The 27,039-nt window shown below is 38.6% G+C and overlaps 1 protein-coding gene across 4 annotated transcripts in view; it reads right to left on the bottom strand.

Annotated features, from left to right (window-relative positions):
* Positions 1 to 27,039, bottom strand: part of rock2a (rho-associated, coiled-coil containing protein kinase 2a) — a 225,482-nt gene that overhangs the window by 90,508 nt on the left and 107,935 nt on the right. For all 4 annotated transcript variants that reach the window (XM_043677706.1, XM_043677696.1, XM_043677716.1 and 1 more), the window contains exons 7-9: positions 21,775 to 21,913; positions 11,092 to 11,183; positions 285 to 444 (exon numbers count right to left, since the gene is read on the bottom strand). In XM_043677706.1, coding sequence (XP_043533641.1) covers positions 285 to 444; positions 11,092 to 11,183; positions 21,775 to 21,913 — 391 coding nt within the window. The remainder of the gene's footprint in view (positions 1 to 284; positions 445 to 11,091; positions 11,184 to 21,774; positions 21,914 to 27,039) is intronic.

The following is a 27,039-nucleotide window of genomic DNA, read 5'->3' as shown; positions in this document are numbered from 1 at the left end:
TATAACACATGCAAACAAATTTAGTTTATTTCTAATTCGTTTAAATAAAGACAGTTAGCACTTCAATTTTTAAAATAAAAACAAGTGGAATTATAAAGCGGTTGATGCTACAAGAATAAAAAAAATGAAAAATTTTCATTCTTCCCAAGAATTTTACCTAGGAATTTCAAATTGTTAATTTACTGAAAACAGAAAAAGAAAGAAACAAATGGAGCAATTAACCAGTCCCACACTCAAATAAAATTCTTAGTTAATTTCAGGTATGAATGTACAAAAATACTCACTGGCTGTCTCTGAAGTAGGTGAATCCTACAAACGGTAACTGGTTTCCAGCAAAGGCTTTTGGGGTTGGAAAGGTTTCCACTTCTCCTTTATCATCCTCAATATCATCAAAGTTACTCGTATCTATGTCACTGCTCAATTCAGGCACTACAGGGGCAGCAGCTGTTTTCATAATAGAAGAAAAATTTCAAATATTGTATTAGTTATCATTTTTCTTCTCACCATTAAATCAAATGCACATGTGCTACCTTAGTGATAAGCTGGTTATTGCAAAACCCAACATGTTAAATATAAAACATCGATATCTGAGAAAATATTAATTACTGCTTTGTTTTAGCATAACATTGAAACTGCCAATTGGCATAACACTGTTTGAAAATGTAAAAATTGTATTCATGGTTTCCTTTCACAAAATGATTTTCCTCCTCTTGTCAAATCTAAAATGTATCAAATAAACCTAACTTTTGCAAATTTAGTAATTGTCACTTCTAATTTACAAACACAATATTATCACAGTTCTTTAGCTGCTATTCTTTGAGTATCATAATATCATAAGTCGCTGGATTTGAATCTGATATCATGTCTATATGTTCAAAATCACCAGCAAGCAAAAACACGAACTGCTGGGCAAAAGCACAGAGCAATACTGAAGGGCAATTACAAAATTTTTGCCAGTGATCATTGTAATTTGCTGTCTGCGACAAAGCAAATTACAATGATCAAGCAAGAAACCAAAAGCTAACTAAACTTGGAATATTCTGGAGTAACCAAAGACAAATCCACGCTTAGTCATAGGTTCTACATTAGATATCACAAGTGAAAGGACAATGAAAAGGTGTAAAGTCAGAAGATCAGGAGACAAACTAAGAAATACATTAATAAAATATTTCTCAATGACAGGCCAGGCTAGCACACTAAGCATTCATTATATCAGCACACAGTGTTTTTGGAATTAAGTAATAAATTCAAATGTGGCCTTTGACAACACTAAGACAAAGCTGCAATAGATGTTATGAAGTTGAAGGTGTGTATTGTACGTTTAAAGAGAGAGTGAATGCTGTTCTGGACAGACAGATTACAAGCATTTGTACAGATGACTCCATGGCAGTCGCAGACTGTATTGGAAAATTGAAAATATTTAACATTTGGCTGTGAAATGGATGCCTGAGTTTTGGTTGCTGCTTTGACAACAATTCGAATGTAACCAGTTTAAATTATGCCCCAGGATACTAAAACCCAATTGAGTTTCAATTTATTGTTGTGCCTACATCGAACCAATGAGATGATCCAATATGGGGAGGGGGTATAAAATACAGACATTTTTGAAAATTGGTCAGGGAGCAACTGCTGTCACGACAGAAATGCAGGGAAAGCTAAGATCTTGCTGTCCAAGAAATTAGGAAACACCATCTCAGGTACCTTTTCATATGAAACATGCAGTAAAAAGAAAGACAACACCCAGGGACATCCTCATCTGGAAGAAGAAAGGCACAGAGGATGACAGCGGCTGTGTGGTTTGGAAATTAAGTTACTGTGATTTTAATAAGTGTCTTTTTGGAACAGCATATTGTTATAGAGTTGGAGGCAGATAGTAATCAATTAAGAGAAAGGGAGGCTTAGAGTTGTGAATAGCTGTTTAATGCTCACTTCTAGAGCTAAAAAATAATTTTTGTTATTTCCTTTAAATAGTGGAATTTGGGAGTTCTTTGTCACTCATATTCTAACAGATTACAAGGTGAGGCGAGGTGAGCTTTTCTGGGTGTTTGGTTTAGTTAACAGAGGGGATCATGTCCATGACATAACACAGGACAAGGAACTTAATGTGCTAAATGGTCTGTAGGTAAGACAAAGAAAATGGCAAAAGGGATAAGCAGTCTGAGCAAATTAAGGACAAAATTCCTTCAAGTGAATGAGAGGATATAACGAGAGGTCTTTACAAAAATGAGAAGCATGTAAGGCTCCAGTGGGAGATACAAATATGGCCCAGGTATCAACTACAAAGATTTGATATGTGTATAACAAAAGGCAGAGACATTTTATGGAGAACTTTAACTTTCACGTAGAATGGGATTAGCGGACAAGCACATATCAGAGTGGCAGTGACTTTCTTGAATGTGCTCAGATAGCTTTCTGAAATACTATATTCTGGAGTTAACAAGAAGGCATGTCATATGAGATTTAGTTATAGTGATGCGCCAGATTTAGTTAACAGCTGTACTTTGCACAAACATTTATCTCATCACAAACTAGTTTAATGAAACTTCACACAACAAAAAACATGAAATGGCTAAGACTGTAGATATAGGCAAGACTAATATCAATGAAATGAGACAGAGAATACCCACAGTAAATCAGTCAAACCCATAAGTGAATAAAAAGGCAGAGGTTCAGTGGACAATGTTAAAAAAAAGTGACAACATAAGAGTTTTGTTAAAAATGTGCCTCTGGCCAACAGGCCAAGCAGGTTGATATCAAACTGTAAACCCATCCAACACGCCTGATGGAAAACAGTAAGAATGTCTCTAGGTCACAGAAAGCAATTGCAAAGTATTTTGCAAATAGATAAATCTAATGGAAGCTTATGGCCAAAACAGTGGAAACAAGGACAGGAGATAGAAAGAAAAACAGGGGCACAGGTAGTCAGGGCTAACTTGGGCTCCTTGAAAGCTGGCAGCACTGATTCCAAAGCAAATCAGGAAATGACAGGAATTTTATGAACTTTTACAATTCAAGAATCATCCTTCCAAATTGGAAAACTGTGCAATTTATTCCACTATTTGAACAAGGAGAAAGGTGAAAATTAGGGAATTGCAGACTAATTAGATGAACATTTGTTGTTTTGAAATACCAGATTCTATCCTGAAGCTCTTTAGAATTTTCATGAACAACTTTGGATTAGATTAGATAGTGTGTAAACAGGTCCTTTGGCCCAACAAGTCCACACTGACCCGCCGAAGCGCAACCCACCCAGACCCATTCCCCTACACCTAACACTACAGGCAATTTAGCATGGCCAATTCACCTAACCTGCACATTTTTTGGATTCTGGGAGGAAACCAGAGCACCCGGAGGAAACCCACACAGACACGGGGAGAATGTGCAAACTCCACACAGAGTGTCGCCTGAGGCGGGAATTGAACCCGGGTCTCTGGCGTTGTGAGGCAGCAGTGCTAACCACTGTGCCACCATGCCCCCATGTCAATGAAAGGCAACATGAATTTGTAAAAGATAAGTGACTAATTTATTTGAAGTGACTAAAGTAGTGATCAAGGAAATAAATGTTTGCTTACATGGACTTCCAAAAAGCACCTAATAAAAGTTTTTCGTAACAGACTGTTAACTAAAGCTAAAGAAACTGAAATTGACCCAGTTAGAAAATTGGCTGAGTGTAGCTGATAGAGAATGTTTCTGGTTAGCAGGATGTAACTAACAGTGACCAACAATAAAGTGCGTTTGTGCCTCTACTATTCATGAAATGTACTCTATCATGTAAATCATGGATACATCGGTCACAAATTCAAATTTGCGGATTACAGAATGTATTGTAAGCAATGGTAATGGAAGCATAAAATTACAGAGTAATAACAGAATAAGCAAATTGGCAGAACTGTGACAAATGGAGTTCAGCATAGGAAATTCTGAGGTAATTTACTTTGAAGTTAAAAAGATTGATCAGAGAATTTTCTAAATGGTGAAAAACTAGAAATAGTGGAATTTTGAAGAGATTTGGAGATCCAGGTGCAGAGAAGGTACTGAACTGTCATGAACTGATAAAGAAAATGATCAAAAACTTAAAACTTAAAAAACAAAGTGTCGACGTCATGCTATATTATATCAAGCTTCGACTGGATCACACCTGGAATACTATGAGCAGTTCCAAACACTGCACCTTGGAGGAAGTAGAACATGGATTTCCTCGAATTGTACCTGCATTTCAATGAATAATAATGCTCCCTGGAATTTAGAGGTTTCAGGTGTAGATTAATCAAGGATTTTAAGATACTGAAGCAACAGATAGGATAACCAAAAACTCTTTTATTGGTTTGGGAGGCTAAGACGAGGGACCAAGGAACAGCATTTATAGGATTTGAACTGCTTTAAGTTATTGTTTGTCACATGTACACAGATACAATCAAAAGTATTGTTTTGTGGGCATATCATAACTTCCATAAGTATATCAGAGTAATAGAACAAAACGTGGAATATATTTTACAGCTACAGAAAAGTTGCAGAGAAAGATCAACTCTAATATAAGAGTGTTCCATTCGTAAATTCATAAGTCTTATAACAGTGAGGAAGAAGCAGCTGTTTTTAAATCTATTGGCATGTGCTTTCAAACTTGTGTCTTCTGCTTGATGAGGGTGGAAAAAAGTACAAACAGACTTTGCTTATGTTGGCTGCTTTCCAGAGGCTGGGGTGGGGACGGGGGAAGAGAAGAATGTAGGCGGAGTCAATGGAAGGAAGGCTGATTTTCATGATGGACTGGGCTGCACATTTTAACAAACTAAAGTGATAGGAGCTCATAACACTTTTGAAAACAACAGATGCTCTGTTAGTTGTTAAACTTTCAAAGCAAATTCAGAACATTTTTATTTACCAAAGACACTATGGGATTGAGGCAAAAAACAATATGGAGTTGGTCGCAGATCAGCCATGATGTCACTGAATGGTTGAACAACCTTGGTGGGATGAAAAAGCCTATTTATGGTCTTAGGTTGTCCATGAATGGTTTTACATTTTGTGAAATGTAATAGCCCTGTACAGCCAAAACAGGTGCTTGGTCAAACAACTTTAACTTGCTGGTTTAGAGAATTTCAAACTCCTTGATTCACAGTAATGTGTCTAACTAATTAAAAGAAGAAATATCCATTTCGGATCACAGGTTGTCAAATAGTAAAGTATGGCTCAAAGGTATATTTGCCATATTCACACCAGACCAGAGGGCTGCTCTCTCATTAAGAGAGATGGCTGGTGGTGTTCAACCTGACGGTCATCACCACAGGTGAGGGAAAAAGCTGAGGAGTCCCTTCGTGGTAACCTCAGCCGGTGTGGGAATTGAACCCACGTTGTTGGCATTACTCTGCTTTGCAAACCAGCCGCCCAGCCAACTAAGATAACTGACTCCCAATGAATATTCACCACCGTGAAGTTCTGGTAGCTAATTTGTTGGCTGTGTTCAAAGTCTCTCCCTCTCCCCAATAAGGTTTTTAGTTTTGGATTTAGGTTTGCTCGCTGAGCTGAAAGGTTCATTTCCAGACGTTTCGTTACCTTACTAGGTAACATCTTCAGTGGACCTCACGCGAAGCAATGCTGAAAATTCCTGCTTTCTATTTATATGTTTGGATTTCTTTGGGTGGGTGATGTCATTTCCTGGGATGATGTTATTTCCTGTGGTGAAGTCACATCCTGTTCCTTTTCTCAGGGGATGGTAGATGGGGTCTAACTCGATGTCTTTGTTGAGAGTGTTCCGGTTGGAATGCCATGCTTCTAGGAATTATCGTGCCTGTCTTTGTTTGGCTTGTCCTAGGATGGATGTATTGTCCCAGTCAAAGTGGTGTCCTTCCTCATCCGTATGTGAGTATACTTAAAACCCCACTAGTCATAAGAATAGCAGAGCAAAACGGCCGCAGAATGCTTACAGAAATGATTAATGATGCCCAGAACAGACTCCGTAAATACAACCAGGAAATTGTACACCAAAAATCATTACTCAGTCATGCAACAGACCATGAATGGACAGATGCAGTACAACAAGCCATAGATATTAGACAGCGGCAAACAGAAAATGAATAAACTAGACATGCACAAAAAAACTAGACAAACTTACACAAAGTAACACACTGACAACACAGAAACATGGAAAAAAAAACTTATCTGACCGACCCTTAACAGATACTGAAAAAGCCGTCTTAGTTAGAGGATTAAATTACAACTGCCACAATATGGACAAGAAAGATTTCTTAGCAGCATTAGAAACAACACTAAAAGACAACCAACTCACAGAAGAAACCCAACAATCCATCAGATAGGTAGTCGCACCATCATTACGCAGAAGAAAGAAAGGAAACACACTCAATACATAAGAATGGAAAGCACAGGAAAGATTTAAAAATACATTGTTATCCGACCTGCAGATAAAGGATGCTAGACAGTCATTCTAAATCAAAGAGACTGACAGATACCAACACTTACCAACAAGTGGCAATAGACCCGACCCCACAACTAGAGAACGGAATCACAGCCCTACTCAAAAAGCTTCTGAAATCTGGACAAATAAATAAGACCGACTTCCAAAAAATGAAACCAGACAGATCCAACACACCATGCTTCTATGGATTACCCAAAATTCACAAACCCGGAGCCCCCCCCAGACCCATAGTCTCGCTACCTGGAACACCAACTTAGATTGGCCAAGGAGCTACATGAAAGACTAAAACACTTAGTAGAAGGCTCACGCCACTCCATCCACTCCACCCAAGAATTCCTGAAGACCAAAGACACTAAGATAGAAGAGGATGAAATAATGGTCTCCTTTAATGTAACAGCCCTGTTTACTTCAGTCAACGTAAACCTGGCCAAGGAAACACAGACTACACTATTAGAAGACCGAAAGACACATACACCAAACACCACTAACTTCAACAAGGAGATTATCACGCTAGTGGACCTATGCCTTACCACCCACTTCACCTTCAACAATAAAACTTACAGACAAACCAATGGAACACCTATGGGATCTCCAATATCAGGGTTCTTAGCAGATGCAGTAATGCAGAGACTTGAGCAAACAGCTCTGCCAACCATACAACCCGAAGTCTGGGTCCACTACGTGGATGACATCTTTGTCTTCACGAAATGAAGCAAGTTAGAGGAAACCTTCAAGGCCATCAATAATACTCTTATTTGCATAAAAATCACTAAAGAGAAGGAAACAACAACAAACTGCCATTTCTAGATGTCACAGTAGAGCGAACAGCCAATGGGGAACTTCAAGCCAGCGTCTACAGATAAACATGACATACATACCAAATATTGAACTACAGAAGCAATCATCCCAACACCCACAAATGAAGCTGCATCAGAACATTATTTCAACGAGCCAACACACACTGCAGCACAGGGGAACTACGCAGAGCAGAGGAAAATCACCTATACCGTGTATTCAAAAAGAATGGATACCTAATGAACATAGTCTATCCATTTCTCAGCAACAAACCCAAACAAGCAGACAACACACATCCAGAAACCCTAGCCACTCTCCCTTACATCAAAGGCATCTCGAAAATGACTGCCAGACTACTCAAACCCTTTGGCATCATTGTAGCCCACAAACCCACCAACACACTAAAACAGCAGGTAATGAACTTGAAAGACCCTATACAGACAATGAGCAAAACTAATGTCATTTATGAAATACTATGCAAGGACCTTAACAAACACTACATTGGACAAACAGGCAGGAAACTAGCCACCAGGATACATGAACACCAACTAGCCACAAAAAGACATGACCCTCCCTCACTAGTATCCTCACATACGGATGAGGAAGGACACCACTTCGATTGGGACAATACATCCATCCTAGAACAAGCCAAACAGAGACACGCACGAGAATTCCTAGAAGCATGGCATTCCAACCGGAACTCTATCAACAAACACATCAAGTTAGACCCCATCTACCACCCCCCTGAGAAAAGGAACAGGAAGTGACTTCACCGCAGGAAATGACATCACCAACCCAAAGAAATCCACACATATAAATAGAAAGCCAGAGTTTTGTTTCGCATGAGGCCCACTGAAGATGTTATTAGTAAGGTAACAAAACATCTGGAAATGAACCTTTCAGCTCAGCGAGCAAACCTATCCAAAACCTCAACCTCAGCTACAAATCTTCTCAAAACTTGCTACGGTTTTTAATATTTAACATAAGGGCAACCAGGAAACAAAGATGTCAGAAAATAATTCAGTTGCACTGAAAGCGCCATATACTACCAAGTACATCAGCCATATTGTACCATTGCCTTTATCAGGGCTTTCAATGGCCTCAGAGTCAGATGTACAGCATGGAAACAGACCTTCAGTCCAACTCATCCACGCTGACCAGATATCCAAACCTAATCTAGTCCCATTTGCCAGCACTTGGCCCATATCCCTCCAAACCTTTCCATTTCATATACCCATCCAGATGCCTTTTAAATGCTGCAATTGTACCAGCCTCCACCACTTCCTCTGGCAATTTATTCATACACGCACCAACCTCTGTGGAAAACATTGCCCCTTAGGTCCCTTTTATATCATTCCCCTCTCACACTAAACTTATGCGCTGTAGTTCTGGACTCCCCCCAGTCCACAGAAAAGACCTTGTCTATCCATCCTATCTATGCCCCTTATGATTTCATTAACTTCTAGATGGTCATCTCTCCCAGCCTCCAACACTCCAGGGAAAACAGCTCCAGCCTATTCTGTCTCTCCCTATAGCTCAAATCCTCCAACCCAGCTATGATTTTGTTCATTCCACAGTTGCAACCATCTGTATCAGCAGCCTGTAATGTGACTTCCCAAAGCCCTGCTCATCTGGAACAGTTCTCAAGTGGATCTGAAGTTGAAATCATCAATGCTTAATGTAGACCTGTTCCAGAACGTGTGGGCATTCAATCTTTGCAGCTAATCAAGGGATACTTCAGCTAGTTAAATTTATTTACCTTTCAAGATTAATTAGAATTCTTCTGACACTGACTTGTTTTTCTGTACTACTTTTGAAGCAAAATGAATATAGTTGATTAGCAGTCTCCTTTCATGGTGCAATGTCTCTGATTCTGAAATTGTACATTCTTAGACCTCCCTTTTTGGTCAAGTAAATTATGATTTGAAAATTTTTATCCATCAATTATTACAGGTTGAAACACTGCATCATTTCCCATACAAACGAGACTGGAGATAAAGCAAACTGCTGTATAGTGGATCAATGTCTATCTTAACTTGAACAGCCTATTTGTATGAGCAACTGAAATTACTTTCAGTCAGCAATCCTTCTCTCATTTACCATTGTGAACTGTCAGACTCATATTTTGTACCAATGCTGTATTAAAAAGACCTAGTTCAAGATGAATCCAAGTCAATTACATCCTTTGTAAATTTACAATGAATAAAAATAAGATTGCCTTTGTTTTGTTACCTGAATATCAGCTAACTTATTCTCAAGAGCTATTACTTACAAACAAAAAATGGGAATACTTATGTGAATCACATTTTAAAAAAAAGCACCCTGTCATAGGAAAGATACCCTCCAAGTGGTACTTGTACTCAAAGTTTTGAAGTTTGTGCAGATTTAATCAATATGCCCACAGACTTTTAAATATGCATACAGAAGAAAATATGAAGTGCTTGATTCAATGGATTTCACATTTTTGTACTAATCTTTGCAATATATATATACTTTACACTCAACAAAGTAGCAAGTGAGTGCTGACAATGTTGTATTATGAAAACTTACCTACTCCCTTAGTTTAATTTCCTTGTTGCCTCTCATTTTAAGAGAAAATACTGAACTGAATATTACAAGGTGTTTGAAGGTTAGGCCTATGAAAGACCAATAAAGGTCTTAGCTAATATACCGCTGAGACAAATTTATTATATAAAAGTATTGTTTTTTAGATTCTGAGTCTCCTTTACAAACACAAAACCTGCAATGCTGAATATCTAATATATGACTAAAAACGTTGGAAGCAATGAACTGGCATGGCTGTATCAATACAGATAACAGCATTGATCATCACTACTTCCAAAATGCTTTCAAACTTACTGAGTGTTTCCAACATTATCAGTTTTTATTTTACTTTTTCCAGATTTACACTATACTGACAGTTTATTTTAATTTACTGAAGCAAAATCTGTAAATCTGCAGCACTGGGTTGATTTCAAATTATTTTACTTCAAGCATAATATAGCGAATATTCTCATGTCATACGATACATGCATGTCTTCATTAATATTTCTACATTTGTGTTGTAATCTTAGAATCACTGACTAATACGTAAATGTGATCAGGTTTCTGGTGAATTTGCTGAAATGAAAAGAACTTTTTTTTTAAACAGTTAGGAAAATATTTTTAAACAATATCACATTCAAAAGCAGCCTGAAAATAACAAATGACAATTTTGAATACCAGTATCATGTCATCAATGCAATATCTAAAGAGTCAAATGTCTGCTTCTTGTTCAACTGAGATCTCTGGGAATGTGCAATTTACAGTGAAAAGTAAAGTTTATGATTGTGATTATGACGCAGAATGTACAAACTGCAATTTTCAATCAGAATTGAAGCAAAATAAAATTAAAGCCTGGACCTTCTAAACAGGATCCAAAAATCTAAGAGATTTCTGATGTCCATAAAATCACCACCTTGTTTCATTAGTTTTCTATATATTTCTTTATTTGTTGTCTGACTAGCATATTATTTGTCACTGTTTTAAATAGTATTCTTTACAAATTTACTGTATTCCTTTTGATACTCCATGTTGCCAGTCAGAAATTAGAATTATGATTATTTGTAAACAACTTCATGTTTAAAGAGATCTTTGGTATGCAAAAAAGTTGAAAATCACTGCAATAATTTGATAGATTGTCTAAAAAAAAAGTTACCTTAGTTGATGAATACTTTGAAAGCCTTCGATTGAATTTTAGTACATTTCTAAGCAAAGGGAAAATACACAACCATGGTTTGACTATCTTGCTCAGTTACATTTCTGCCATTTAAACATTAACTATATCTAGAATATAAGCCAGATCATAAACACCATAATGGACTCACCATCACGTATGTTGTCCCATGTCCACTGATCGTTTTTGAAGAAAGGATGACGTTTGATTTCTTCCACTCCATTTCTTCCTAACCGCACCTCCCTGAACATTGAAATAAATTGGGAGTACTGAGGTATAGCAACCTAAATCAAGATGTCCTTGCTACTCAGAAAAAAATCCTCTTTGGTGAATGCTTTTCATCAATTTTTGGTCCGTGTTAAATGCTTCTGCTTTTTGGTTAAGTATGAACATGGCTGTAATGCTGCATTCTGCCACGTGTGGAATAGACCCATTTAAACACTAAGAACCTTATTGGGGGAGGGGGACTCAGAACACAGCCAACAAACAGCTACCAGAACTTCAGGTGGTGCCAAGCAATTGCAATATACTGGATGATCTTCAACTATGACTAAGATATTTAAATTGAGAATTAATGTAGCTAATCAAAAAAGTTCCAGTCCTGGAAGATTAGCTATAAAGTACCTTTTATTTCCAAAAAGGTTGCATTCCTTTTTAATATATTGAATTACAGAATGATCAGCTGGAATTTGTTTAGGCTCATGGGATCAAATTCTGAATTGCTAACTTGTCGCTGTAACGTGAGCAGCTGTTTCAAATATTTCCAGTTCTAACTTCAGTATAAACAGGAAACTATCCGCACGTGTTTAAAGTGCTCCTGAGTGTTTTTTTTAAATCAATATCTGAATTAGACACAAACTCTAATTTCCTTTTGCCTTTTTAAATATTAAGATTGTTTTTGTTCATGGACCCTATTTCAAAGTTTGATATTTCCAAATTAACTATTTAACAAGTTATCTGTTTAGTGTTGTTAACAACCATATACAATAAATAGCAATTTTGTAATAGCTTAACAAGTATGGTTATATACAGCAAATTACATACCAAATAAAAATATTTATTTTTTCTTCCATGTATTGGAGTAGTAGGAGCAATACTTTGTCCAAGTAACTGTTTTCAATGTAAGCTCACATACAAGATAGCAAAGTAACCAAAGAGGAAACACATTTTACAGTTCAAAATATGTTATTCTTGTCTAACATGCACACATGAACATTTAAGTATGAATATTTATTCATCCACGGGATGTGGGCATTGCTGACTAGGCCGGCATTTATTACCCATCCCTAATTGTCCAGAGAGCGGTTAAGAGTTGACCGCATTGCTGTGGGTCTTAAGTCAATGTAGGCCAGACCAAATAAGGATGACAGTTTCCCTTCCCTAAAGGATATCAGTGAACCAGATGTGTTTTTCTGACAATCGACAACAGTGTCACGACCATCATTAGACACTTAGTTCCAGATTTTTAATTGAATTCAAATTCCATCATCTGCCATGTCAGGATTTGAATCTGGATCTCCAGAACATCACATGGATTCTGGATTCTCTGGACTAATAGACTAGTGATAATACCACTAGGCCACTGCCTCCCCAAATGAATGGACAATAATTAGTGGCAGAATTCCCAAATAACTTTCTCTCCCTAGGCTGAAATTACAGTGCTCTTATCTCTAGTTAGACTGAGGTCTACTGAATCATAAAAGGACAGGGATAAAACCAAATACGTATGATGCAGTAAGACAACATGTGGAGATTCTCTTCAGAAGGAAATTTGTTGCCTTTTCAATATGTTAATGCTGACAACCCAGAAGCACTACCTTGGTCTGCTAAACCATTTCCCCATACCCTCAACAAAGAGTTGGTGCGAGTGCAAACTGATTCAGGGCTTTCACAATATCAGTCAATGACAGGGACAACTGTGTATCTCATTAACCAACAAAATTTATAAGCCAAAAAAAATGAGCAGCGTTTAAAAAGTCATGATTTCAAGTAAAAACAAACAAAAAGAATAAGGAGAAGGAAAGAAATAGAAAAATATGAAATATTGAGCATGTTAGGCAGCATTTTTGCAGAGAAAGAGTAGCAAATGTTTAATCAGGACTGAAAAATGTGACAGATCTTTTATCAGGTTTTAAACAAATAGGAAGACAGAGTTGGGACATCACGTTGCAGCTGTACAGAGCGCTGGTACGGCCACCTTTAGAATACTGCGTATAATTCTGGCCACCCTTCTATATGAAGGATAGTGTTAAATTTGAGAAGATGCAGAAAATATTTACCAGGGTTACAGGATTGGAGCTGCTGAATAGGCTGGGGCTTTTTTCCCTGGAGGGTGAGAGGCTGAGGGGTGACTTTATAGACATTTATACAATCATGAGGAGCATGCATGGACTAAATAGCCAAGGCCTTTTTTTTTTAGGGTGGGGGAATCAAAAACTAGAGGGTGTAGGTTTATGATGAGAGGGATAATATTAAAAAAGGTCCTAAGGAGTAACTTTTTCATGCAGAGAGTGTTACATATATGGAATGACCTGCTGGAGGAAGTGAGTAGAGACAAATAGAATTTCAACATTTAAAAGGCACCTGGACAGGTATATGAATAGGAAGGGTTTAGAAAGATATGGGCCAAATTCTGGCAAACGAGACTGGGTCAGATTGGAATGTCTGATCGGCGTGGACAAATTGCACAAAGGATCTTTTGTCGTGCTGCACTCTATGACTCTAAATGGAAGATTGGTGTGAAGATAGAAGGCAGAAATGATTAAATGACAAAAGGAATAACTTGAGAAGGCAAAAGTGGGAAGGCTAGGATAAGAAGCAAAATAAAAAGTGGGGCTAGAGGAGATAAATGGCAACAGTACAATCAGTACCAAAAATAGGAATAGTGGGAATGATTTTTGAAGTGCTGAAATAATGTCAGGTCGATCAGACTGTAAAATGACATATAGAACATTTTAGGAGGCAAGATGGCAAATGGAATGGGACAGAGATTTAAAACACTGGGTGACCAGAAATATAGGGTGACGTTTGTGATGTGAATGATGTTACACAAAATCTATGTTTGATCTCCCTAGTGTAGAAGAGAGCACATCATAAAGCAATGAGTTACTAAACTGAAAAAATGTATATTTCTAATTAAAAAGTAACATTTTTAAAATCAAAAGCACTTGCAGCAGCTCACAATTCTCATGGCCTCTTTTCTTTGCTGACCAACTTGTGCATTCATTCACAACAATATGCTTTGTCCACATCAAATATATATCATCAAATTCTGAGCTAACATAGTGTACAGACAAATGTCATCAGCCAAAAGAGAAACAGTATTATTCCTTTCATTACAAGCACTATTTTCATTCTGGTTTAAAAACAGAACTGTACTCAAAATCTTTCCTCCCATTCTCTGGCAGCAAAGAAGTCATAACCAAATTTGCATTTGAATTTTTTTTTACATATTATAAAACTTCCCAAAAAGCATTTCACAAATCTGCACAATTGAGAGGAAAAATGGATCAAGATGTGGTAAACTCAGCTGATGATGCCAGTTGTACCAAGGTATGTGAAGTTGTGCTGCAAATAATCCCACAAAATTGGTGCACCTAATAGTTATTCAGATTTATACCAACTTTTATATCTGGCTATCTGTGATACAAGTATCTATGGTAATCCACGCTTTCCAACTTCTTAACACCCTAGACCTTTCATGGATTGAAGTGCTCTCTTTAAAGGAAAGTAACTGACATAAAATGGCTGTCACGATTATATAATCAAATTTGAGGCGAACTTCATGGAACCAGCATGAGATATGCTAAACCCATCAGTACCAAGATTAGCATTCTAAAGACAATGAAACCAGACAACTAAGCTCAAGCATGATGAGCCGAATGGCCACTTCCTATGCTGTAATAATTCTATGAATTCAGCAACAAATTTGCATCTTCTGACCAATTCTCACTTTTGTGATAAGTACACATATTAGACATCAAAGGGCCATTTGCCATTGTTCACCTTGAAAGGACAATGGAGCAATATATTCAGAAATGTACAAACGGTCTTATTTTAATCAGTATCCTTCAGCAACAAAACAGCGAGACCATAGATTTGCAACAACAGAACCTGAAAGGTTTGTGCTCTCTCTCTCGTTCTCTCAGCATCCAAAGTTAGTGCCAAGTTTTAAAAACAAAAGCAACTTGGAAAATAACCATTCACAGAGAACTCTTGAATTCTACATATTTCCTTTTCGTTGAGGAAATAAGACAATAGCTAAACAGTCATAAGCAAGCGTTTCATTCTTGCAATTGAAGAACTTTAAGAACCTACACTACATTTACTTTCACCTTCCTAATTGTGCTAGATATCTTCAATCTATTCATTTAAACCTATTACCTGTATTTGTGTATTTGCTGTTACATTTATGTGCTTATTTTCTCAGGGTTGATAGGCAATAAAGTGTACCTTTTCTTGAATTCAAGAAAACCTCTGAAATAAGCTCTTTTGTTTCCTAGTGAACTACATTTTAATACTATTATGAATGCTTTAAAAGAAATGCTGGGACTAAACAGAGAGGGTTACGAGGAGGAATTTCCCTCCACAGTTGGTTGCAACATACTATATTATTAGGGGAGTAGTTCCTCAAGGTGGTGTAGTCAAGAAAAAATTATGTTTCTTTGAATAGTTAAGTTATTGGACATGAGCTTCAATTTGCCCCTTGATTTCATTTGCAATTAAACCAACTTGTGGATGGAACTGTAGATTTATTTTGCTGAGGCAACAATGGATTACTCTTTTCCTGTAGTTTGCAAATTTACATTCAGATGAACCATTAACCCCTGAAACTAACATAACTGCTTAATCACCTCCAAATAGAATGTATACTTCATTGCTTTTATGCATGGATATTTGTCTTTTTTGTTGTAATCTGGTTAGAAAATTCCAAAACTTGGCAGATTGTTGGATTTAAAGGCTGATTATAAATTAAACTAGTCTTTAAAATTATTTTTAAAATAAATTTGATTTGTACACGTGCAATTTAATTCAACTTACCCACTTTTTTTAACCCTATTAAACTAATGGAACCAGGTATTAATGCAGTCACTTAATTTTCACATTTGTCCAAAATTTATGATTGCACTTTCAGAAGAATAAATACTTAATGGGTACTCACTATGTAAGAAAGCTTAAATTTTATTTAAAACATTTTATTTTGATTACATTTTTCAAAGATAAGCAGCAAGGTCCCTGGTCTGCATCTCATTTCACACAGATTGATTACAATTACAGGATTCCTTCATGCCACACTCTGCCAAATGCTACTTTGATGTTGAGGCAGTTTTGCCTTACCTCAAGTTCAGCTCTTTTCAGTACATTTAAGTACTCGTTCTCTGTAAGGGACAGAGGCAAGCATTTTCCACAGACACAAAAAAAGTGAATACTACTGATATTGCTAAACCTCTCCTCCCACATATCCAATGCATGTGCAATGAAACATGCTCAATTATGTTGGACAAGTAAGTAAATTATCTAAAAGGAACTGATATTATTTAGTTATCAGAAAAATATTTCATTTAAAATGGTCCTGCACTCCACAGGGCAATCAAAATTGCATATACAGTGCAATACCATTAATGGAGTACCCTATTCAACACAGAAGTCAATAACATGAGAAGTGGGGGAGGAAGAGGCATGGGATTGTGATTCATCCAATGGCTTTGTGACTGGCTTTGCCTTTGCAATGGTATCATTGTGGGGAGGTGTGATACTCTTTTTCTCGAATTCCCTTTAAATTTCTGAAAAAGGAGCCAAAATATTTTCTGCATTCCTTTTAATGTAAATGCTATACACACGCAACAGTTCATAATTAAACAATAAACCTGTTAACACTTTCATAGTTCTCTTCACTTCTGCCAGCTTCTTCAGCACACAGACAGTGATTTCAACCTCTTGTTCATCTTCAATTGTTTTGACAGAATCACTTCATATCAATTTTCCCAAATTTACATTGTTAGAACTTTGCCTTTTACGTGAAGCGTCTCGACAGCTTCTTCCTCTGCTTTGTTGGCAATTCCTTCTCCAATTCCACAAGCTAGTTCAATGATGTGTCAGATTTCAGATTATATGGACAGAAATCTTCTAGCCATAACTTCCACCGTTAAGTACTGACCGTTGCCAATGTCAACTTATCCTGAGCTCCTTTTATGTTGCGATGCAGTCAACAATGTTGCAATCTTTCCAACCTTTTCATGCATCGAGGGCTGCATCAGTGCCCTTGGACTGAAAGTATGCCCAACATAAGAGGCCTTACATATTGAGATCATATGCTGGTCGAGAGACTGGGAGAAAGCAACATCACCTGGACTTTATGCTGTTCGATTGCAAGGCTCTTTGGGTGGTTTGGAACATTATCCAAAGTCAGCATCACCTTGAACTCCATTCTTTTATTTTGCTGCTATTCCTCAACCTCCCTTATGAAGCAGTTACGAAAAAAAAATTCAAACACACACCTGCTGTCACCCAGGCCCTTTTATTTGACATAGAAAATATCCATTCAGCAGTCCTGGCTGAGCATGGTTGTCTCACTCTCTCTCTCTGTGAAGTCCCCGTGACCACGTTTATAAAGCAGTGCTCCACAAACTGCAAGATGTTACTAACATCTAACAGTGCCCCGGAACAAGCTAAGCTAAATTCAGAATCACAGCCAGCTTGACAGTCACAGGCAAAATGGTACTTAATCTGTTCGGAGGTTAGATGGCCAATGTCAGTTGGAACCTCATTTGTTAAGTGCAATGATCTCAAGCATCAGTCACTGTGGGAATTGCAGTCCCCTCAAGATCCTCTTTGGGTCAGAATTTTGCTGACCCTCTTGCTCTGCGTGAATTCTTTTCATTCTCTCAGCCTTACTCAATTTCGAGAGGAAAGTCTACCAGGCCACTTGTATTTAGAGACATCTGGCTCCTGCATTAACCTCAAACTTCAGCACCAGTCAGGACACTCTCTACAGAGAACTAGAAACTTAAGACAAGTACAGGTCAATTCCAAAAATACACAGCAGTGCACGAAGAAATGATCCAGTAACTAAGATGAGATCCAAAATTGGCTCTGAGGCGAGAAGCAGAAGACATTGACCAATGAGTGCTTTTGTGACTGCATTTCCAAAAGAGGTTCTGCAAGACTTCGTCTGAGGCCTCTTACTTTTTGTGATGGATATCAAAGATTGAGATTTGGATATAAGAGGGATGATTAAAAACTTTGCGAATGATACAAAAAGTAGTTGAGTGGTTGAAGAAGAAGAAGAATGGGCAGCATGGTGGCTCAATGATTAGGGGTGGCACGGTTGGTCAGTGGTTAGCAATGTTGCCTCACAGCGCCAGGGACCTGGGTTCAATTCCCGCCTCAGGCAACTGTCTTGTGGTGTTTGCACATTCTCCCAGTATCTGTGTGGGTTTCCTCTGGGTGCTCTGGTTTCCTCCCACGGTCCAAAGATGTGCAGGTTAGGTGAACTGACCATGGTAAATTGCCCGTAGTGTGAGGTGCATTAGTCATGGGTGAGTGCAGGGGAATGGGTCTGGGTGGATTGCTCTTCAGAGGGTCGGTGTGGAGTTGTTGGGCTAAAGGGCCTGTTACCACACTGTAGGTAATCTAATCTAATCTAAAGAAGTAGGTTGCAAGAATGTATTAACAGACTAGTCAGATAAACAGAACTGAGTATAGCAATGGAGTACAATCCAGAGAAGTAAGAATACAAGTGCTCTCGGCCAACAAGACAAGGAAATAGACAATCAAGAGTGGGATACTGAAAAATGTAGATGAACTGAAGGGGACCTTAAAATGCATGCCTACAGATCCCTAAAGGATGTAGGACAAGAAGGATACTTACCTTATATTGTCCAAGGCACAGAATCCAAGAGAATGGAGGGTATGCTCAAACAGTATAAATCACTGGTTAGGCAATAGCTCGAGTACTGTGTCTAGTTCTGTTCACCATACAATAGCAAAGATGTGATTGCACTAGAGGGCACAGAGGAGATTAATGAGGATGTTGCCTGAAGTGGAGAACTCCAGTTTTCAGCAAAGATTAAGTGTGCTGGAGTTACTTTTATTAGAACAAAGGAGAGGCTGAGGGGATACCTAACCATGAAAGGTCTAAATAGAGCGAAAAGAAAAGCCTTATTCCCCTTAATACCTATTTACATATTAGCATGCCAGTCCACAAATTAACAAATTTACTAAATTTAATCTTAAACTTACCATGCTAGCAACTGAACTCATGACCCCTAAGTTTTAAGTTCAGCAGAATAACCATTATACCATCATACCTGAGAGGGGCATTTGTCAGATTTTAAATTGTAGCTTATTTTCATTAATTTAACAAAAGTTAAATTCACAAATCTGTTATGGGTAGGGGACGGCTATTTGGCCCATCGTGTTTGCACCGGCTGTCTGAGCATTTGAACTTTGTGCCAAACTCCTGTCATTTCCGCAAAACTCTCCATTTTAATTTTTTTTTTAAATAGTCATTCAATGTCTTCTTGAAGCCTCAGCTAAACCTGCCTCCACTGCACTTCGAGGCAATGGATTCCACACGCTGTCAAATATCCTAAATACTCATGGTGTGAAAAAATATTTGCTCAACTTGCATATGCTTCTTTTGCAGAACAGTTTAAAAACTGTGCTCTCTGATTCTCGACCCTTTTACAAGTGTTAATGGTTACCCCTTATGAATTTTTAAAACTTCTATCAAATCTCTTTCAAACTTTTGCCTCTGAAAGAAAAGCAGTCCCAACTTCTCCAATCTATCATTAAACTGTAGCGTCTCATCCCTAGAATAATTCTTGCAAATGATTTATGGTCTCTTTGCAATGCATCACGATCCTTTTTAAAACGTGGCACTCAGACCTGAAAGGATGAAGTCAGCAGTTAGGGAATGGAGTTTGGAGTGTGCACTGAAAATAATGGCTTCAGTCTTCTCCATATTAATTAGAGGAAATTTCTGCTCCTCTACTACAAGAGGTCAGACAACGAATCTAATAACTTAGAAAGAGGGGAAGAATTGAAATGGATGGTGAGGTAATGTCAGATGTCATCATTGCATCTGTGCAAACTATTGCTGGCTTCAGATGATGTGTCAAGGAACAACGTGGAGATCAAGGATAGATCATTGATGGATACTAGAGATAACAGTACAGGACGACAAAGTGAAGACATCACATTTGATTCAACTGTAGCTACAATTAGATATATAAGAACAGGAGTAACATGAGGGCAGAGCCACACGACTTGCCAACAGTGTAGAAAGACGATGTTGAGTTCATCCTCATCAAAGGCTGCAGAGGAGTTGCAAAGATTGCAAACAGCAAATTTACTTTGTCATTGTCAGTTGCAGTCAGGTAGGATGTCTTTTTGACACTGATAAAGAGACAAAGCCATTCCACAACTGCAGGCAGGGACAGAAAGATGAGTAGAGGAAATCAACAATGTAGTGCTGAGTATGATGTAGGAATGATTTTGCGGGGAGTAACTTTTCAGCTAATGACTTAAAAAAGGGACAACTGGAGAATGGTAGTTTGCAAGGGTGAAGGGCTCAGGGTGGTTTTCTGGCAGAGAGCATGTGAACATATAAGCAAGAATAGGCCACTTGAACATTCGAGCCTCCAACATTCAGTAAGATCTCTGCTGATCCGAATTTAACCTCAACTCTACATTCCTTCATTTCCCTGATAATTGTTTATCCCCTTGGTAACCTATCCACCTCTGACTTTAAAATATTTTAAGATTCTGTATCCACTGCCTTCTGAGGAAGGGAATTCCAAAGACACTCAACCCTCTGACAAAAAAAATTAATGAATTGTTTTCCTCAACTGTTTTAAATGTGCGATTTCTTATTTTTAACCTGTGACTCTTCATTCTAGATTCTCTCAGAAGAGGAAACATCCTTTCCACATTTGCTGATCAAGTCCCCTTTGGATTTTCATCTTTCAATTAAGTCACCTCTAATGCTTGTAAACTTCAGAGGATACAGGCCTTGCCTGTTTAGCCTTTCCTCAAAGGCAATCCACTCATTCCAGGTAATCACCTAGCAAATCTTCTCTGAACTGCTTCCAACACATTTACAACCTGATAGGTTGGAACAGCAGCAGATTTGACAGGGAAGGAAAACACCGAAAGACAACAAGAATCATTTACAATGTCAGTAACAGATTTCAGAAGGGGAAGTTGGGTGAAAACACACAAAGGCTGGAGAAACTCAGTGTCCCTGGCAGCATCCATGTATATACAGAGTTAATATTTCAAGTTAAATGACTCCTCTTCGAAACTCCAGTTTTCCTTTATTAAAAGGTATTAGCGATCCAGATGGGTTTTTAAATAGCATCGATGGTTGTCTCACTGTTACTATTAATGGAGCTAGTCTTTTTAAAAAATATAGTCCAGGTTTATTAACTGCACATGAAATATGAATCCATGTCCCCATAGAATTAGCCTGAATCACTCGATTACCAGACGAGTATCAAGATTAGAGTGGTGCTGGAAAAGCACAGCAGGTCAGGCAGCATCAGAGGAACAGAAAAATTGACATTTCGGGCAGGAGCCCTTCATCAGTATACGTCGATTTTCCTGCTCCTCGGATGCTGCCTGACCTGCTGTACTTTTCTAGCAGCACTCTAATCTTGACTCTAATCTCCAGCATTTGCTGTCCTCACTTTCGCCTACTAGACTAGTATGCCTCCAAGTAAATCTCTAAGTTTATATCATGTTCAGAAATAGATTGTACCACGTCATATGGATTGAATTTGTTAACTTGCTAATTAATACTAAAAATGCGATTGAAACTGCGGAAGAATACCTGTCAGTCAAGAAGGCACAGATGAGGTCTTTGGCATGCTTTGAAATTTCAACATCATCTGGAAAATTGAGCGAATTTTTGTGATCCATGATTTTACTGTATGTCCCCACAAGGGAATCTGCATAAAATGGAGTGTCACCTGGCAAAAAGAAATACAGAAGAATTCAGGTGCAACATATTTGGATAAATGATTAACTTTTCTCTGCAAAATGAAAATCAGAAATATGTTGAAATCCTCATCATATACATGTATAAAATAAATGTACCAATTTTGGAATTTATTTAACAATTTGAAGTCAAATTTTAAATCAAAGTTACAATTATAAAAGAAGGCATGACAAGTATAATGATGACAGAGGATATCTGATGTATTTGATTGACAGGTTGGCAGCTGAGGTTAACAAGATCAATCTAACGTTTTCATGTACTTTGATGGGAAGTATGCTGGACAAGGCTTCCCACATATACAGTCTTGATTAATGTCAAAAAGTAAAGATCCATAAAAGGTTACTAAATTTACTGCTATAGCCTTTAGTTTGCAAAATGAAAAAGCAGAAATGAAGGGCACAAATGAAAAGTCCTAACTCTTCTTTTGAGACACTAAATGACACTGTATATTTTCAAAATGTTTACCATTTCAGGATTTGAGCAGCTGCAATCCCCTCTCCACAAGAAGTATCAATAATGAATGCAAAGAAATTATGCAAGCTGAAGGGAACTGATGAATGCGTACCAAAAGAATCCACAAAAAAAATCAAAAACACAAATGGGTGGGATAGATTATGAGTAAAATCTATTGATATAAACAAGCATTAGAGAAGAAAACACAGCAACTACTTAAATGAATCAAAAAAAATCACAGCATGAATGAAAACGAGTTTTGAGAAGATTTGTAGCTCAGGTTCAGGTTCTGGATGTAGGTTTGCTCGCTGAGCTAGAAGGTTGTTTCAGATGTTTCGTCACCATAGTAGGTAACATCATCAGTGATAAGCACTACTGGCCTGGCCCGCTTTCTATTTGTGTGTTTAGGGTTCCTTGGGTTGCTGATGTCATTTCCTGTGGTGACATCATTTTCTTTCTTTTTCTCATGGGTGGTAAATGAGATCCAAGTCAATGTGTTTGTTCATAGAGTTCCAGTTGGAATGCCATGCTTCTAGGAATTCTCGTGCATGTCCCTGTTTGGCTTGTCCTAAGATGGATGCATCATCCCAGTCGAAGTGGTGTCCTTCCTCATCCATATGTAACAATACTACTGAGAGTGGGTCATGTCTTTCTGTGGCTAGTTGATGTTCATGTATCCTGGTGGCTAGGTTTCTGCCTGGTTGTCCAATGTAGTGTTTGTTACATTCTTGCAAGGTATTTTGTAAATGACATTAGTTTTGCTTGTTGTTTGTATAGGGTCTTTCAAATTCATTAGCTGCTGTTATAGTGTGTTGATGGGTTTGTGGGCTACCATGATGCCAAGAGGTCTGAATAGTCTGGCAGTCATTTCAGAGATGTCTATGACGTAGGGGAGAGTGGCTAGGGTTTCTGGACGTGTTCTGTCTGCTTGTTGGGATTTGTTGCTAAGAAATCGGCGGACTGTGTTCATTGTGTACCCATTCTTTTTGAATACACTGTATAGGTGATTTCCTCTGCTCTGCATAGTTCCTCTGTGCTGCAGTGTGGGGTAGCTCATTGAAATAATTGTTCTAATGAAGCTCGTTTGTGGGTGTTGGGATGATTGCTTCTGTAGATCAGTACAAAGGTGTCATCCACTTAGGGGACCCAAAGTTTGGGTTGGATGGTTGAGAGCTATTTGTTTGAGTCTCTGCATTACTGCCTCTGCTACGAACCCTGGTATCCATTGGTTTGTCTGTTGGTTTTGTTGTTGAAGGTGAAGTGGGTGGTAAGGTATAGGTCCACAAGCTTAACGACATTATCCTTGCTGATAAAATTGGAGGTGTGTGATGTATGTGTCTTTGGTTCTTCTAATAATATAGTCAGTGTTTCCTTGACCAGGTTGATGTTGATGGATGTGAACATTGGACAAACAGGCAGAAAACTAGCCACCAGGATACATGAACATTAACTAGCCACAAAAAGATATAACCCACTCTCATTAGTATCCTTACATACGGATGAGGAAGGACACCATTTTGACTGGAACAACACATCCTTCCTAGGACAAGCCAAACAGAGACACGCACAAGAATTCCTAGAAGCACGGTATTCCAACCGGAAACTCTATCAACATACACGTTGACTTGGATCCCATTTAACACCTGCTGAGAAAAAGAACAGAAAACGACATCACCCACCAAGGAAACCTAAATACATAAACAGAAAGTGGGCAATGCCACCAGTGCTTCATTAGGACACTCAGTGATGAGGTTACATAGTATGATGTCGAAATGTATGAAAACAAACCTTCCAGTTGAGCGAGCAAAACCTACATCCAGAACTGGTGTAGGCCATTCAGCCCCTCGAGCCTGCTGCACCATTCAGTGAGATCATGCCTGATCTGTGGCCGAGCCCCATATACCTGCCTTTGGCCCATTTCCCTTACTACATTTGCTTAACAAAAATCACCAAAACAAAACACAGTGGATGCTGGAAACCTGAAGTTAAAACAGGAACTTCAGGAGATCTGGCAACACCTATGGAAAAACAGTTGACTGAAACAAAGATCTCGGTCCAGTAGTGATGCAGTTTAATTAAATCAATGAGCAGACATTAGTTTATAGTGTCAGCAAAGGCAATGCTAGATATCTCATTGAATCAGTCTTCGCTATAGTGTAAAGACAACCACAAATTAGCTGTCTCATTTTATTTCCCTAAAATTTGCTCAGCACGTCCCAACCCCCATATTGAGTGAGAAAAGAATATAGCTCTCTTTAATGCAAAAAGGCTGGATAAGCCTGATTTAGACAAAAGCATTCCACTTAATCAGCAAATCACTCCCCAACTTAAACAGCCAATCAATTCACCATCAACACACAAAATGCACACAATAAACAATACTTAAAGGAGAATTTTGGTGAGCAATCAAGATAAACTTATTCTACAAAAAGATATGGGAGTTTAATGTTCTACACTCAGTTGGAAGTGTTCAAATAAGGTGGTTCCATTTTCTCATCCCAATTGCTGACTAAGATTACATTTTAACATGGATGAGGACCCTAATCAGGCTGTCATAGGTCAGACTGTCACGTCTTTTTAACAAGAGGCTAAGCAATGAAGTTGCAACAGCCTTCACATAAACGTGAAGTGAGAAAAATAACGTGATCTCCAAGAAACTTAAAAAGATTTCCTTTGTGAAATAATGTGAGTGTTTGCCTTTCTATGGTAACAGATTCCGTCCAAGCCAAGCAAAGTGAGACCCTGATATACCGCAGGCATGATTCCATCTTAATTTCTGCCTGCTAAATATTTGAAAGGCAGAGTATGCCAATGCACCGTCAGACAGTCACCTATTTGAGGCTGTTCAATGTTCTTTTTTAATATTCTGACTTGCCCTGTAATTGAAGTAGCATCATTTAGATGGCTTTAGAATCAAAACACCTTGTGCTTGAACCCAAACCCAACCCATTTTTTACTCTCCACCCATATCATTCAAAACCTGCTCTATATCAATAACAAACAGGCAAAATTGTGATGCTGAGCTTAAAGAAGAACAGGGGGAAACTTTGAAGCTAAAGAGTGACATACAAAAAAGCACATGAAGGACCAGACAGCAAAGAAAATGTACTAAACTGTGGAAAGGGTTTAAAAACAATTAGGAAAATGAATATCTAAAATTAAAACATTAAGGAATAGAAAAAGAACACGTATCCCACAGTGACATAAGCAACAAATAGAAGACTGAAATAGAAATAGAACCATTAAGGGGATATGCAAGATGCACTCTCAGTATTCATGTACAAAATCTCAATTTATGAAGGAATAGCAATGGAAAACTTTCAATGTAAATCTAATTCACACCTACAAAAGCAGAGCAACTTTCAAGGTACATGCCATAGGTGCTTGGGTGATATATTTTGTAGATGCGCACTACTGTCAGTGTACCATTAGTGAAAGAAATGAACTTTGCAGATAGCTGGTCAATCAAATGGAGTATTTTGTCCATGTTTTGGATATCCATTACAACATCCTCCTTCCAATCACCACCTCGAGTGGGATCATCCAGCTGGTAGGACAGGATATTTTCACAATAATGATTGGTGGTGTCAGGGAACTTTGACTTGGTGAGCATGCCAAGCGTTTACTTAACCAATCTGTGAGACAGCTCTCCCAATTTTGACATAAGCACCTGAGGTTAGTAATGAGGACTTTGCAGGGCTGACAGGGCTGAGTGTATTATTGTCATTTCCAATACCCACGTCTACATGGACGTTTCAGTTCAGTTTCATTGCCTCATGATTCCATTATGGTTTTCAATGACTAAGTGGCTTTCTTGGCCATTTCAGAGTTGCTGTGGGTCTTTCGTCTCACATGGGCCAGACCAAATAAGGATGGCAAATTTCCTTCCACAAGGACATCAGTCAACCAGGGTGGGATTTTACACCAACAGACAATGGCCTCAATTACTGCCACAAGCTTTGTTCCAGATTCATTGAATTTGTATTTCAAAAGCTGCCATGATGTGTTTTCAATCCCCCATCTCCACAGCATCAGCCAAGAGCTCCAGATCAGTCCTCAGCAAAGGACTCACCTTCATCCTCCTCCGCCCACGCATCAATGAATTTAATACACGCCGTGACGTCGAACACTTCTTCCGCCGCCTCCGCCTCCGAGCTTACTTTCACAATCAGACTCCCACCCACCTTCTGAGGACCCCTTCGCCCACCTCCAACACACTGCATCCACCTGTACACCCCGCACTGGCCTATTACCTGCCCGCGACCTCTTCACTTCCAACTGCAGCCGGGACATTAACCGCCTCAACCTGTCTACCCCCCTGCCCTATTCCAACCTCTCACCCTCACAACGTGCAGCCCTCCAATCCCAACCTCACCATCAAGCCAGCAGGTAAAGGGGGCGCAGTGGTAGTCTGGCGCACTGACCTCTACACCGCTGAAGCCAAACACCAACTCGAGGACACCTCTTTCTACCGCCCCCTCAACCATGACCCCACCCCCCCTCACCAAACCATCATCTCCCAGACCATACAGAACCTCATCACCTCAGGAGATCTCCCACCCACAGCTTCCAACCTCATAGTCCGGGAACCCCGCACTCCCCGGTCCTACCTCCTTCCCAAGATCCACAAGCCCGACCACCCTG

Source organism: Chiloscyllium plagiosum, chromosome 3 (genome assembly GCF_004010195.1).
Source record: "Chiloscyllium plagiosum isolate BGI_BamShark_2017 chromosome 3, ASM401019v2, whole genome shotgun sequence".
Taxonomy (NCBI): Eukaryota; Metazoa; Chordata; class Chondrichthyes; order Orectolobiformes; family Hemiscylliidae; genus Chiloscyllium; species Chiloscyllium plagiosum.
Note: the sequence above shows the minus strand (reverse complement) of the source record. Positions and strands in the feature narration are given on the sequence as shown.